The 14,865-nt window shown below is 44.2% G+C and overlaps 3 protein-coding genes across 13 annotated transcripts in view; 2 read left to right on the top strand and 1 right to left on the bottom strand.

The window, feature by feature from the left end:
• The window catches only part of MAPKAPK5 (MAPK activated protein kinase 5), a 42,511-nt gene extending 35,026 nt beyond the window's left edge, over positions 1–7,485 (top strand). For 4 of the 6 annotated variants that reach the window (XM_058691690.1, XM_058691691.1, XM_058691692.1 and 1 more), the window contains 6 exons: positions 24–211; positions 2,295–2,415; positions 5,035–5,165; positions 5,427–5,548; positions 6,605–6,709; positions 7,042–7,485. In XM_058691690.1, coding sequence (XP_058547673.1) covers positions 24–211; positions 2,295–2,415; positions 5,035–5,165; positions 5,427–5,548; positions 6,605–6,709; positions 7,042–7,136 — 762 coding nt within the window. In that variant the 3' untranslated portion in view covers positions 7,137–7,485. The remainder of the gene's footprint in view (positions 1–23; positions 212–2,294; positions 2,416–5,034; positions 5,166–5,426; positions 5,549–6,604; positions 6,710–7,041) is intronic. The other 2 variants (XM_058691693.1, XM_058691689.1) reach the window with 1 other exon arrangement.
• TMEM116 (transmembrane protein 116) overlaps positions 1–14,865 on the bottom strand; it is a 170,662-nt gene that overhangs the window by 32,703 nt on the left and 123,094 nt on the right. For 4 of the 6 annotated variants that reach the window (XM_058691696.1, XM_058691700.1, XM_058691694.1 and 1 more), the window contains one exon: positions 5,804–6,592. The exons of 1 other annotated variant lie outside the window; for it this stretch is intronic. In XM_058691696.1, the coding sequence (XP_058547679.1) occupies positions 6,329–6,592 (264 nt within the window). In that variant the 3' untranslated portion in view covers positions 5,804–6,328. Of the gene's footprint in view, positions 1–5,803; positions 6,593–14,865 lie in introns of those variants that run through there. One more of the 6 variants, XM_058691697.1, reaches the window with a different exon arrangement.
• On the top strand, positions 7,734–14,795 carry LOC131489728 (disintegrin and metalloproteinase domain-containing protein 1-like). The gene is given in 3 exon segments (XM_058691678.1): positions 7,734–12,367; positions 12,369–14,129; positions 14,160–14,795. Coding segments are annotated over 3 exon segments (2,547 nt in total). The 5' UTR covers positions 7,734–11,620; the 3' UTR covers positions 14,199–14,795.

Below are 14,865 nucleotides of genomic sequence, written 5' to 3'. Positions count from 1 at the left end.
GACTATTTTCTTTTTCCTTTCAGAGCTGTGACCTGTGGTCCCTAGGGGTGATTATCTACGTGATGTTATGTGGATACCCTCCTTTTTACTCCAAACACCACAGCCGGACTATCCCAAAGGATATGCGGAGAAAGATCATGACGGGCAGTTTTGAGTTCCCAGAAGAAGAGTGGAGCCAGATCTCGGAGATGGCCAAAGATGTTGTGAGGAAGTGAGTCCCCATGCTGCAGGGTGGGGAGGCCAAGGAGGCCTAAGGTGGTGGAGCACAAGGGAAAAGTCATTGGTTTCCCAGGCATGTTCCTTCCTGTTTGCACATCATAGAATTCTCATCCCTGCGGTCTGAGATGAGAGCTCTGCATTTCCACCTTGATGAAAATGGAGCTTTGCTCCCACCTGCTGCATTCTTAGAATTTGCCCTCAGGGATGTGAACCCAGGTCCCTCGGTAGCTACTGTCTCTGTGAACATTAATTTAGGACCTTAAGTGGTAAGCCCTGTGGTGTGCCCTTCCTGCATGTTAGCCAGTCATGTGGAAAAGACGTGGCATCAGGAACTGAACTCAGGGGCTAAGATGACAATGACACTTTGGCTTTTCATTCTTTGGCTGCTGGGGGTATGCGGCTGATTGTGTAGGCCTCTAGACTCCCCACTGCTGAGATAGATTTAGAAGATTTAGTCCTAGTGAGTGGGTGAGGGAGAGTTGACAGAGTCCTTTGGTAGCTGAAGGACTAGGTAAGAAGTCAGACCTAAATTTGAGGTGTATTTGCCTTTCCTGCCCGCCTGTGTGGGAGGCCCAGTTGCCTGGGATTTGGGCACTCTTCCAGCATTCCTACTGCTTTGTGTTCACTGAGCAATTTTCCCTCTTTTGGTTTCAGTTTCTTCATCTGTAATGCAATGAAGATAGGCATTAACGGGGCAGTGCCCGGGAGCTGTCTCCTGACACCACAGCCATTTCTCTGTGGAGATTACTCCCTTTCAAAAGTGAGCTTATCCCACTGGTTAAGGATCTATGTATATAAAGAGGGACTAGTTTCTAAAATCTGTAAGTAAAACTTCTTAGGAGGGCGGAGGGCAGAGGCAATGTTTACAGCATCATTTGTCTTCCCATGCTGTTTCCACACTGTATTCTCAGCTACTTAACCAAAACATCAGTATCCTCTAAGTGGTTCTTTGTCAGTTCTGTAGAATATATTTCCTGTCCCTAGAGTGACATTGATTATCTTCTTTCAGCTTCGGGATTTTTATCTTCCTTTTTCTTTTTTCTTTTCTCTTTTCTTTTCTTTTCTTTCTTTTCCCTATGTTTGTTTGTTTTTTTTTTTTTTTGAGGCGGGGGAAGGGGCAGAGTGAGGGGGAGAGAAAAAATTCCCTAGCAGGCTCCGCACTGTCAATGCAGAGCCCGATGCAGGGCTCACACCCACAAACCGTGAGATCATACATGACCTGAGCTGAAATCAAGAGTCGGATGCTTAACTGACTGAGCCACCCAGGCGCCCCTTGGATTCTTTTCTAAGTAATCCTTTCTTTAGAATCTGAAGCTGTTTGTTCAGAATGACCCAGAGGTTGCAGAGAACCTGAAAGAGCAAGTCCACGTGTTGTCCTGACTCTGACATTTATAGTGGGAGGATATGTAGTTGGAAGGAGGGGCTGTAAAAAGCCTAGGAAACATGCTGAAGTGAGCTAAGAATTGCATCAGCGTGAACAGACAAGATGTAAAGAAGTACGATCAAAATGTAGATGGTACATAGCAATACATTCAGCTTAGAAGGAAATGCCTTCCCCTCTCAGAAACTCTAAATTTTTAGCTTTTGAATGTTTTTGGAATAAAGGGTTCATATGGTTACATCTGTCAGTTTTATCACAAATAGCAACCTGGATTTTCATTACTAAATGACCCTCTTTGTAGCCACTGTCAGCCAAAAGAGCACTTTGAGTCCCATTTGGAAATTGGAGCCTGCTGTCCTAGAAAACATGAATGTGGACATTCAAGTCTCAGGAACTATAAGCTGTATGTGGGCTTATTGAACCTAGAACTCAGTCTGAAGTATCACTGGATTAAGCCTTTTCCTGTCTTTTTTATCTCACTCTGTCTAGTATAGAAAGGACTAGCAAAGGATAACAGTGCCCTCACAACTAGTGGCTAGGGACTAGAACCCCACCCCTTCCTGCAGATGGAAAGCCTAAGCTTGTAGGAGTTTGTAGAAAGTCAGAAGCCGGAGCTGGTAAGAACCAGACCCAGGAACTTCCTGGCCTTCTGGAAGCAACTATGCACAGCACCCTGTTGGCCTTTTCTCCACAGGCTCTTAAAGGTCAAACCAGAGGAAAGACTCACCATCGAGGGCGTGTTGGACCACCCATGGCTCAACTCGACAGAGGCCTTGGATAATGTGCTACCCTCTGCTCAACTGATGATGGATAAGGTTTTGAATGATGCTTACTTTGTTCACCAAAAAGGCTTTGTTGAGAAGGAATGCTGGGACAAAGTTCAGCGAGGGCTCAAAGCGGAGCAATACAGGGAACTCAGTCTTTACCAGAGAGGTGTCCCTGCTTTCCTGAAAGTCAGGGTCTGAAATAAAAGCTTCTTTGCATAAAAGACCAGATCAGGGCCCAGTGAATACACACTAAATCCTTCATATTTGTGCTGTGGGGTTGAGGGGCACATAGTACTGTGAGACACCCTCCCTTCCCCTGAGGGGTTTAAACAAGACTGGTTGGAAAGATCAATTTACCTGAAACAGGGAGGGAACATTTCAGACATCAGAGCTTTGCATGCTACATTTTCTATGAATGCTGTGGGAATTCAGAAAAAGAGAACATCTTTGAAGGGGTGTAACTAGGGAAGAGTTCCCAAAGAGAAGGCAACCCTCCCATATTTTAATTACTGCATGGCAGTTTTTAACCGGTTCATGGGTTTAGCCATGAGCTGCCTCAAAGAATATGAGCAGACAGCATAAGTGCCCAAGTGTGGGGAACACCAGGAGCGAACAATTACAGACCGAAGTGCCTGAGTGGGAAAAATCACCTAGCTTATTAATGGGAAGTCCGGGAGACATCTGTGGCAGGGCCAGGCTTTGAAAGTACACAGAGGAGCTTAAGTCTTAGTAGCGCATAACTGAGGGGCCTTTGTAAATGTGGGGGAAGATATTTGCCACAGGGAAGGTATTTAGGGATGGTCAGCCAGACTTGCAGACTTGCCAACCTAAGACTTCTCCAGTCATCTGCAAGCTGAGGGGCAACTCTAGGAGCAGAGAAGTGGAGACATATGAATAGACTCAATATTTCCTAAGACAAATTTCTACAGTTTTTGATGACTTAGTAGATATTAAGGGGACAATGGGGGTCATATCTAGTGATACCATTGACAAATAGAGGGAAATCAGGAACAAAGCTGGTTTAGGTCAAGGCAAGTCTCTTAGGTTTTAGATACTGTTTAGATGGACATGTAAATGAATGTGTTGTGTGGGACTATAGTGTAGTTGAGAGGTAAAGGCAGTGATGCAGACGTGAGTTTTACCCACTTAGAAGGCACGGGGTTGAAGTGTGAGAAAGGGTAAGGGAATAATAGGAAAAAAATTTTCAGTCTTCCCTTAGTTTTGGTGGAGTATGGGAAAGAAAGAGCTGGAAAGAACAGAGTTCTTGGCCATATCTGATTTTGTGTCGTTGTCCTCCTGGTTTAAATATGCCCAGTAGTCCAGAATTGGTTTGATCAGCCCAAAATCCTGAGATAATTTAAATCGGCACATAGGGGTTATAGTGTGGCTTTCCTCAAGATCTTGGGATTGAAGAAATAAGATTGCTTTCTGGAGTTACTTTAGACTTAGTGTATAATGAAGCCAAATATGGATATGCAGAATCTTCTTAATGAGAAAGAGTGGCCCCTAGGCCTCTAAGATGGAACTGCAAGGTGACAGACCATATATTCCCATTTTTGAAGAAATAATGGGGTCATGATGTAGGTTGGCCAACTCTGAAGTACAGAAAAATGGCCACATATATGGATGTTGGATAGTGTCCATCTAAGCCCTGCCTAGGAGATGGAGTCTGAGCTGACAACCTTGAGCTGTTCTCATCTTTTTGATTGGGCCATCACTGATAAGGGTGATGTGAGGATCCAGTGGAGTTTAGCCAAGGCCAGCTATTATAGTTCCCTTAAGTGAGTTCAAACTCTACCTGATATAATTGCATGCTTAACAGGGAACTACTTTTTAAAACTATCAAATTTTATTGTTGAAATTCAAATAGTACAGAGGTATATAAAATAAAAAGCATAAACTCCTTTTCATTCCCCTGGCCTCAGTCTCACCCTTCAGAGATGAGGTAATCTATGGCTTAATGTATCCTTACTGATCTTATTTTGTGGAGACACACACACACACTCACAGTTTGTCCTGTTTAAAAATATAAACATGGGATCATCTCGTTCTTAGAAAGCTTTCTGCTGATTATTTAGCTTCCTCAATTGGTCTGCCCATAGTAGGAGCCGGCACTGGTCACAAAGACACAGACTTCAAAAGTTCTAGAGTCCACTGACAGTTATTTCTCATTGTACATTAACTGACTGGCGTATAGATCAGTTTCTGATGATCTACCATGCTTATCGTACGAAGTAGTTGGGGTTCTGAGCCATCAGGGCTGAAGTGATTGTCTACACTGTGGGGGCAGTGGGAATAAATGCCACTACAGGAGACTTGTCAGGCAGCAGCTTACCAGCCTTTCCCCTGATGGCCACGAATGCCTCTCTTTACACTTGCTCTTGCCAGTGACTGTGAACATAAGTCTTGTCAGCACTTCTTACTTGCATTTCTGTCCACACGCAGGGAAGAAGAGCTAGCTGTTGTACGGCCCTTGGTTTGCCTGGTATTCCCTGGGCTTGCCAATCCGTGGGGAAGAATGCTCTGGCTTATCAAAATTTGTATACTGCCAGCATAACAGTGAAACTACCTTCTTAGTTCTTTGAGCTTCTCCTTCCTACTCTCTTAGATTGGCTCTTTAGGTGCCCTGAAGTGAGTGTGAAAACTGATGACCGTGTTTACATTCAGGCGGTGGTTGCAGGAATCCAGCAGGCTCATGCAGAACAGTTGGCCAACATGAGAATCCAGGATCTGAAAGTCAGCCTCAAACCCCTGCACTCTGTGAACAACCCCATTCTGAGAAAAAGGAAATTACTCGGGTAACTAAGCTTATTTTGTGGATTCTCCATGGTTGGTGTGCCTGAGTGCAGGATTGGGAGAGGTCAGCCAGGGGTCTGCCCTTTTTCTACCTCTTAGGAGGGTGGAAAGGATGGCTTGTTAAATAGCATGAGGAGGTGGAGACACTCTATAGTTAATCATTTATCTGAAAAATGTGCTGCCTTATCTTTAGAGTAAACAGCTGTGGAGAGTTGGTTTTTGAGGTTTCACCTTGTTATTACCTCTCTCCCAAACTTTTAAAGCACCAAGCCAAAGGACGGTGTTTATATCCACGACCGTGAAAATGGAGCCGAGGATTCAAATGTTGCCTTGGAAAAGCTCCGAGATGTGATTGCTCAGTGTATTCTCCCCCAGGCTGGTAAAGGTCACGCCATTTACCAATGTTCCGTGTGTGTGAGTGTGAGTGTGTGTGTGTGCACGTGCTCACATGCACATGGCAGAAGGAGTGGTTTAATTTGAGGCTGTCTGTTTCATCTTTGTGTTGTAAGAAAATAATTATATAAATTATTTAAATTATAAATTTATATAAGTTATTATGTAATTTTATATATGTATAAATCTGTGCCCACTAAAAAGAGAAGGCAGTGGGAACTCAGAAAGGTGGTAAGTTTCGTCCCCCTTTTGGTTTTCTGTGAAACTGCTAGTTGGCGTATAATTGCCCGCGTCTGGTGCAGCATGCGGTTTTGTGTTTTCTTAGTTTGTTAACGAGGGCACAGGATAGAAGATGGAGAACGGAAAACGGGGACAGGGTCAGGATCAGCTTGTGAAGGTCAGGAACGTTTCCGGAGCCTTTAGAGTAAAGGCCGTCATTAACTTGTGGATATAAAGAGAATACCTCCCAAGTTCGGAAGTGACCCCTGCCGCTACTTGTATCATGGGCAGAGTGTGACTTGTGCATGGCTCCTTTTGAGTGACAGCTTTCTTTTAATACACTCACTGGGGTGTCATGGACTCTCCTCAGCAGATGAATGAGAGGCTTCAACTAGTAGACCAGAAAACCATCTAGATTTCTTGGGTTTTAAGAGAACTCCCGGGGTGTACCGCGGCTTCCAAAGTAAGAAATGAGCCTAGGACAAAGAGGTGGCCCCCTCAGCCTTGCTCTCCCTTCGTCGTTTGGTCTCTTAGGTTAACCAGGTATTCTTGCTCAGCAGCAGAGTCTGACTCTGCGTGTTTCCCACACCCCAGTGCTAAGACGCTGGGGCCACGAGAGGAGTTGTGTGAGGCTGTCAGAATAAGAGTTCAGAGCCCAGAAGTGGCCTCCATATAAGGTAGGGACTGGTAGTAACAACAGCGTCTGTGAAAGTTTGCCCCTTAACTCACCACTTCTCAACAAGCTGGACATCATGTCCTTCCGTCTCTGACACTTCACATCCCATGATGCCACAGGAAAACGCAACTTCTTCTTCATCTTTATTAATAGGAGAGAATGAAGATGAAAAGCTGAATGAAGTAATGCAGGAGGCTTGGAAGTATAACCGGGAATGCAAACTCCTAAGAGATACTCTGCAAAGCTTCAGTTGGAATGGTAGGAAACTTACTTCTCCCTTTCTCCATGAACGCGGAGAAGTCATTACATGTGGAACCTGGAGGATGTCTGGGGGCTGAGCTGGGGCTGTTTTGAGGGGAAGTGAGGCTAGAAAGTGAGTGGAGTACTCTGGGATGGGGTTAGTCCTGCTTAACTGCACAGGCATGGACGTCCAGCCCTCTCACTTGCTTTCCAGAGTTCAGATGAACTTTGTGCTGCAGATTCCACACTGCAGAGCCCCAGTCTCACACCCCTTGGGTACCTTACTGGATCCCTGTTAACAATCTCACTCCAAACATTTGGAGACTGACCTTTTTTTGTGTGCATTTCAGGTCGTGGATTCACAGATAAAGTGGATCGACTAAAACTGGCAGAAATTGTGAAGCAAGTGATAGAAGAACAAACCATGTCCCATGAATCCCAATAATGACGGCTTCAGACTTTTTTTTTAACAATTTGAAAAATTATTCTTTAATGTATAAAGTAATTTTTATGTAAATTAATAAATCATAATTTCATTTCCACATTACTTAAAGACGCTGTATAGATTTAAATACAGAACTTACTCATAGTATAGTTCATTTGTTTGTAAGAAAAGCTCAGTTCCTAGAGATATACTATTACTCTAGGACTGTTTTCTCATATGTTTGTAAGATGGTAGATGGTATTGTCAACAAGATTGTTTTATTTGTAATAAAGTATACAAAAACCATTTGTCAGTGATAGACAAAGGGCCGACGATACTGACCTGTCAGTTCAGTAAACATTTGAATCAAGTACTGTGGAATCTGGTCTCACTCACCCTGTGTATTTGCTTTCTGCACCATCGGTAGATTAGCTCTGGTGCCAAACAGATTTTTGTGGATCCATATTGCAGACTGCCTGCTGGAACCCACAGGATGCCAACTCCCATGATAGAAGAGGCAAGGAGCTGAGGCGTCATTTCTCTTGTCCCTAATTCCTTTTTTTTTTTTTTTTTAATTTTTTTAACGTTTATTTATTTTTGAGACAGAGAGAGACAGAGCATGGACGGGGGAGGGTCAGAGAGAGGGAGACGCAGAATCTGAAACAGGCTTCAGGCTCTGAGCCGTCAGCCCAGAGCCCGACGCGGGGCTCGAACTCACGGACCGCGAGATCGTGACCTGAGCCGAAGTCGGCCGCTTAACCGACTGAGCCACCCAGGCGCCCCTCTTGTCCCTAATTCCTTAGAGAAAAGTGGTAACATTTCTCTTTTTTTTGGGTCAGATCTTTTCAAAGGTATGGGGGGTTTCTTACATCTAACAAGATTTCGAGTTTATTCTTTTCATGTGGAACCAGAGCTTCATTCTGCTCCTCTGAGGTCCTGCTCAGTCCTCTTCCCTTCCCCACAGGCCTCACCAAGCTCTGTTGCTGCTGCTTCCATTTTTCTGTTCTCCTGGCCCTTTTTATCAGATAATTTTTCTGAGAAAGTTACATATCATGTAAACTAGACTACTGGATTAGCATCTAAAATGGTCCAGTTTTTTCTTCTAAAGCTGCCCTTTTACTCTCTGATATTTCAGCCTGCGCTTCATGTTGGCATCCCCAGGCTACGTCTATTTCGTTCAGTGCCCTTCATTTTCAGGAAGGGTGGTTTTCGGCCAGAGATCAACCGTTTGAATGGAAAACAAGGCTGGATGCTTTTTTAGTTTTCTGTTGTGGACACGAGCTTCCATAACAAACCGTTATTTCTTTGTGTGTTTGGCAGTTTTTCGCGGGTGTCTGTGTTGGTAAATAGAAGGGCTAACAGGCAAACTCCCCATTCACAGAGCAGAGGAAGATGGTCGCAGGTGCAGTTCTTCACTTTTGTCCTGTCACATTCTCTTCGATCAAAATTGACCTCACAGAGCTCACTTCTTTTCTTATGATTTGTCCACTTTGCTGAGCATGTCCTCAGGATGACATTTGGTTAGTACGCATCACATGTATGTGAGTGACTGGAAATACATGATAAAAACACAAAGCATCTTATAAGGATTACCTTGTCATATTGGGTAATAGATACTTTTTACGGTAAGGCTCCCTAATCTTAGGTGCCTAATAACTGTTATAAATGGATACCCTGTAAGGAGAATTCAGTGCTTTTAAATACGGCAAAATCGAAGAGTTAGGCAGCAGAGAAAAACAAAATGTTTTCTTATTTATTGACCAGAAGACTTAGCTGAGAGTTGAATTAAGGGTTGAATTAAGTTATTGTTTTTTTTAGTGAAATGCAGTCTTACAAATCGCTTACTGCAATCAGGAAAAATGCTGCACTTATTTCTAGAAGAACAGAATGAATCTTCACCTGTTGTTTTTCTCAGGGCAGAGGTATTGGCTGGAGGAAGGCAGGCCATAGTTAACTTTGTTACTCTTTTTTTTCAGAGTAAATACTGGTATGCCCAGTCTACCATTAACTTCTCGATTTGTTATTAGGGTACCTTCCAAAGGCTCTGGATGATTTTTTTTTTCCTTTAGCATGTGGTGAATTTTAGGCATGATCTAAAAGGACATCCACAATAGTGCTTCCTTTTACTCTAAGCAACAGTTGCCCACATGTTAGTCACACCGGGCCGAATTAGTCTGGCCCCCAAAAGAAGCGCTGCGTCCACATATGCCCACATGAGAGAGCTCCATGCTGGAAGCTGGTGAATACCCTGGAGGACAGTCTGGCTGTTGTAATGCAAAAGTGGGTCTTACTTTGGACCCCTGACAGAACACTAGTTCCCAAAGGACGCAGCACTGTTTGTGGTCTTCAAAGTGGAATTTCGTTTGTGGGGTTTGTAGGCCAGTAGCAAATTCTGTTTTGGTATATGCCAGTCAGGTTTCCTAATAAAGCAAATTTCACATGTAACTGGATGTGAAACAAAATCAGCTTCGTCTCTTCCTACCTCTAAATGCCTCTACCTGCAGGCAGTTCACATTGTAAGAAGAGTTCTTGTAGGCAGGAGGTTAGAGTCTCCAGTTTTCCCACGTGACTTGCTAACCCTCTGTTTAACTAAAATCATTACCACTCAAATGCCTATAGACTTTAACATAGTTATAAATCTGCTTGATGTAAAACAATTTGTGTATCTTTCCGGTTAAGTGTATCAGCATAGGAAAATACCTGTCAGATACCTGTCTGAAACATAGGAGGATAGCTTTTTAAAGCTAGAAATAGGTACGCTTTTTAGGGGCACCTGGCTGGCTCACCAGTGGAGTGTGCCACTCTTGATCTTGTGTGATGAGCTCAAGCCCCACATTGGGCATAGAGCCTACTTAAGAAGTGAAAAATTTTTTTTCTCTAAATAGATAACTTTTTAAGAAGAGTTTGTTGTATTCATGTGAGAAAGAACAAATTGAAGGGATTATTGCTTAAAGAACTCAAATGATCTAAATCAGACCTTGTCTGTGAACACGTATATGTGTATGTATTAAAGAAAATGTGTTTCAATTTAAAAACTGAAAACTTGGATACACTTAGCTTTAATTATATTTCTATTTATTTAAAAAGTAGTAGTGTTCTTTTATTATTGATTTGGTTCTTTTATCCCACAAAATGACTCAATTTGTCTTACATGTTTGGTTAAAATACAGGGAAATACCTTAAGTTTGTATTAATTTCCAAATTATATAATTGGAAGAGGCTTTCTTCTCTTATATAAAAGAAGAAATCTAGCTAGAAATCATCTTACCTTATTTGCTATAAATTTCTTAATATTTGCTAGATGCTAATGATGCCAGATGCTAATGATAAATTTTATCATCTGTATTAGGAATGAAATATAATTGAGGTGACCTGCTCTCCTGCTCACATCTGAGATCTTGTGGTACCGAACCATTCCTTTTTGAACTAGATAGGGCATATCTCCATTGTTGAGTGTTAGTTGTAGTCATAACCCTTACTTCAAAGGTTTTATATTGTAAACGTTTGACTTGATATAAAATAATTTCTATACAAGATAAAAAAAAGTACGGTCTTATTTTAGTTCATCTTAGAATGCACAGGAGAATAACTATGCAAAGAATGTGGATAGTGCTTTCTCTCCCTTTCGATTTTGTACTGCAAAATACCCCAGGAAATTGACACAAAACCAAATCCAAAGACTTACACAGACAGTACAGTTCAATTTTAGTGAAAAGAGTGAAGAAATCTTCAAAAAAATTCTTACAGACTCCAGTTTTTATTTTCTTGGTGGAATGGTAACTAGATACCTACTTAGTTTCTTTTTGTGTTGGGTCTGTTGGGAGGAACTGAATGTTGATCCTCCTCACATATTTCCATGGTAAAACTGAGCTCATTTCATTTGTCACTTAATATGTGCATTAGGAAAACTTCATAGCAGAAAAAAATATGTTTATATGAAGATATAAAATGTCTAAACTGAATGTGTAATGAACAAAGGCTGACAAAGGAGGCTTGGGCTGCGAAACAGTATCCTGAACGCTACAGAAATGGGGACGGGAGGCATGGGCAACAGAGAACTTTGTCCTGTTCAGAGATCCCCAAAGGATCCCTGTCCCCTCCCCCCAACCTCCTGCCAGAATGTTGGATTTCAAAGAATGAACAGATTAACGGATATCAGGAGTAGTGTGGCCTGGGTTGAGAATAAGGATAATTTGCCTGAGTTATAGTACTGGCTGGATCATTACAGTCTGCCCACATGGCATCTCTCTGTGAGGACAAAGGGAACTTACCCAAGGAACGTTAAAGCGACTGCTGTTGGAAGGAAGTCATATGGTAAGGGAACCAGAAAAGGCCAAGAGCAAGTAGAAATACAGTCCCTAAGTCTGTCACCCAAGAGCTGGACAGCAGCCATCCCTAAGGGAGCCAGCCCAGATCTGGGGCTGATACTTGAGTCTCTGAGGCTCAACATGCTAGGCAGAGCTGCTGCTGTAGGACGGAAGCCCTGCAGTGCCAACTGATTCACAATGGCTGTTTCAGTGGCAGCCTCTTTGAGACACCCTGCCTCTATACTGTCATCATGGAAAAACCAAGGGGCCTCGAAAGAGGGTAAGGTAAAGTTTCAGATTTGGGCTCAGCAGAAGAGGAACTTGAGGCTGGGGCAAGTGCCAGAACCCTCGTGTGTCAGATTGGGGACTGTGCTGCTGTTGGTGATTTTCCTGCCAAGCATGTACTGTGACCTGGGATCTGTATATTACTCTTCTTATGAAACGGTCATCCCCAAGAGCCTGACAGTCAAGGGAAGGGAAGACCCAGTGGAAAAGGCATCCTATATGCTCTTAATGCAGGGCCAGAAATGGATGATTCACCTGAAGGCGAAGAGAGACTTTTTTGTGAAGAACTTTCCAGTCTTCAGCTACCACAGTGGCGTCCTGGGGCAAGAAATGCCTTTCATCTCACATGACTGTCACTATGAAGGCTACATAGAAGGAGTCCCGGGTTCTTTTGTTTCTCTCAACACCTGTTCAGGCCTCAGGGGCATCCTGATTAAGGAGGGGAAACCCTATGGCATTAAGCCCAAGGACGCTTCGAAACGCTCTGAACATGTGCTGTACACGATGGCACACCAAGCTCGAGTCTCCTGTGGGGTCACTTCCAAAGGCAGCCAAGTGGCGCCTGCCAGCCGGCAGCAGGGGAGCAGGAAGCCTCACAGTCCACAGGCACCGTCCTCCTTTTGGTCACACACCAAGTACGTGGAGATGTTCGTCGTGGTCAAACAACCAGCGGTTCCAAATGTGGGGCAGTGACGTCAGTGAGACGGTCCAGAGGGTCATGGACATCACCGCTCTGGCCAACAGCTTCACCAGGGGGATAAACACAGAGGTGGTGCTGGCTGGAATGGAGATTTGGACCGAGGGGGACCTCATAGAAGTCCCGGCGGACTTGCAAGTTACACTCGGGAATTTCAACAGCTGGAGACAGGAGAAGCTCTCCCGTCGCGTGAAGCACGATGTTGCCCACATGATCGTTGGACATCATCCTGAAGGACACGTGGGACAGGCATTTCTCAGTGGTGCCTGTTCAAGAGGCTTTGCGGCAGCCGTTGAGTCCTTCCATCATGAAGACGTCCTCCTGTTTGCAGCGCTCATGGCCCATGAGCTTGGGCACAACTTGGGTATTCGGCACGACCACTCGGCCTGCGCTTGTAGAGATAAACGCTTGTGCCTCATGCGTGAAGTTATCACCAAAGAAGGTGGCTTCAGCAACTGCAGCTCTGATTACTTCTACCAGTTCCTCCGGGAACACAAAGGGGGCTGCCTATTTAACAAGCCTCGGCCCCAACATCGCCTGCGTAGGAATGCAGAGTGTGGAAATGGTGTGTTGGAGGACAATGAGGAGTGTGACTGCGCACCTGACTGTGGTGATCACCGGTGCTGTGACCAAACATGTAGGCTGAAGGAAAATGCAAAGTGTAGTCCTGGACCCTGCTGTAATGAAACATGTGGATTTGCAGAAAAGGGATTCATGTGTCGTCCTGCTCTTGGAGAGTGTGACCTCCCTGAATATTGTGATGGTACCTCCGGAGAATGCCCCATAGATCGCTATAAGCAAGATGGCACATTGTGTGACAGAATTCACTATTGTTTTGGCGGCCGGTGTAAGAACCCTGATAATCAATGTGTGGATATATATGGGTCTCCTGCAAGGTCTGCCCCAGAACACTGTTATATTTCCATGAACACCAAAGGAGACCGGTTCGGGAACTGTGGCTTGTGGGCCTCGTCTAGGACAAAGTATGTTAATTGCTCTGATGATCATATATTTTGTGGGAAACTTATATGTACAAATATTAGACGGATACCAGCAATCAAACCCCACCGTACTCTGATCCAGGTACCCCACAAAGATGACTGGTGCTGGAGCATGGATGCCTATAACATGACTGACATCCCCGATGATGGAGAGGTGCATAACGGCACTCTTTGTGCCCCACACAAAGTCTGCATGAATTACTCCTGCATTGATCATGCCGTGCTCCATTACGACTGTGAACCTAATGAAATGTGTAATGGGAGAGGAGTCTGCAACAATTTGAGGCACTGTCATTGTGAGGCTGGCTATGCACCCCCTGACTGCAAAGCTGCAGGAAATGGGGGTAGTGTGGACAGTGGTCCCCCCGGACAATCCACTGATGAAAATCTAAGTGCAGGAGGAAGTGGCAGTCCTGCTAAACGTAAGACTCAAATGAGGGCTCTTGGCAGCATAATTTTCATACTCCCTGGATTCCTTCTAGTATTACTGTTCATTTTAATACTTTCCATTACCCTTAGGGCTAGAACTGAGTCACTAGAGACGACAGGAGGCTCCTCAGAGGAGATCTCAGAGATCACAGAGACTACTGTGGACAAAGAGATAACACAGCCCTTACAAAAGCAACCCACAAATACTGAAGAGAAGGGTCCAGAGGAGGCTCCACGGGAAGACCCCCCACTAGAGAAGCCTTCCCCACCGGAGGAGGCCCCCCAACCACAGGAAGTCCCACCGCCAGAGGCCCCACATCCGGAGCTTCCACCACCAGAAGCCCCAGGAGAGCCTGCACCATAAGAGGTAGCAGGTGAAGGACAGGAATAACCAAAGACAGAATAGTGGAGGAAGAAGTCAAATACATCAAATACCTCAAGCACCGAGTGGGAATGAGAGGCTCATAGAGACAAAGATGAAGTGAGAATTGAGAGCTCCAGTGGCTCTAACTGGACTGCAGGGTCTAGAGAAACAGTAACCTGGGAGGAGGGAACCCAGATTTCAATACTGCTTGTAGTACTTTGGTTACACGTTGATATAAGAACTCATATACAAAATATCCTGCAGGTTTGCTTTTTCTCATTTCACGAAGCAATTGTACTTAAGCTCTTCTCACGGATCATTGCTATCAATGTCATGTATTGTGTTCGGGTCAATATCTGAACCCAAGTTATTTTTCAGGGCAATACCATCTTCCATCTACATTCGTTGACACAGTGTATTATCAGGACCTATGTCATGACTGTCCCTGGATTATTCACCCAAGTCACATCAACGCATTATTTAGGAACATTATCTATTGAGTACTCTTATTGCCATGAAGCTTCTATTCATCAAGTAGAGGTAATTCAAAATAAATAAATGGCAATTTTTGGATGCAGCATCGCTTCAGACTCCATGCACCCTCGTAATGGGCTTTTTTACATTAAGGCTCTCTGGAGGGGCTACATCTGATTCAAGGGTCTGGGTG

Source organism: Neofelis nebulosa, chromosome 11, assembly GCF_028018385.1.
Source record: "Neofelis nebulosa isolate mNeoNeb1 chromosome 11, mNeoNeb1.pri, whole genome shotgun sequence".
Lineage (NCBI taxonomy): Eukaryota > Metazoa > Chordata > Mammalia > Carnivora > Felidae > Neofelis > Neofelis nebulosa.
The sequence above is the reverse complement of the archived record's forward strand: the minus strand, read 5'-3'. Positions and strand labels throughout refer to the sequence as shown.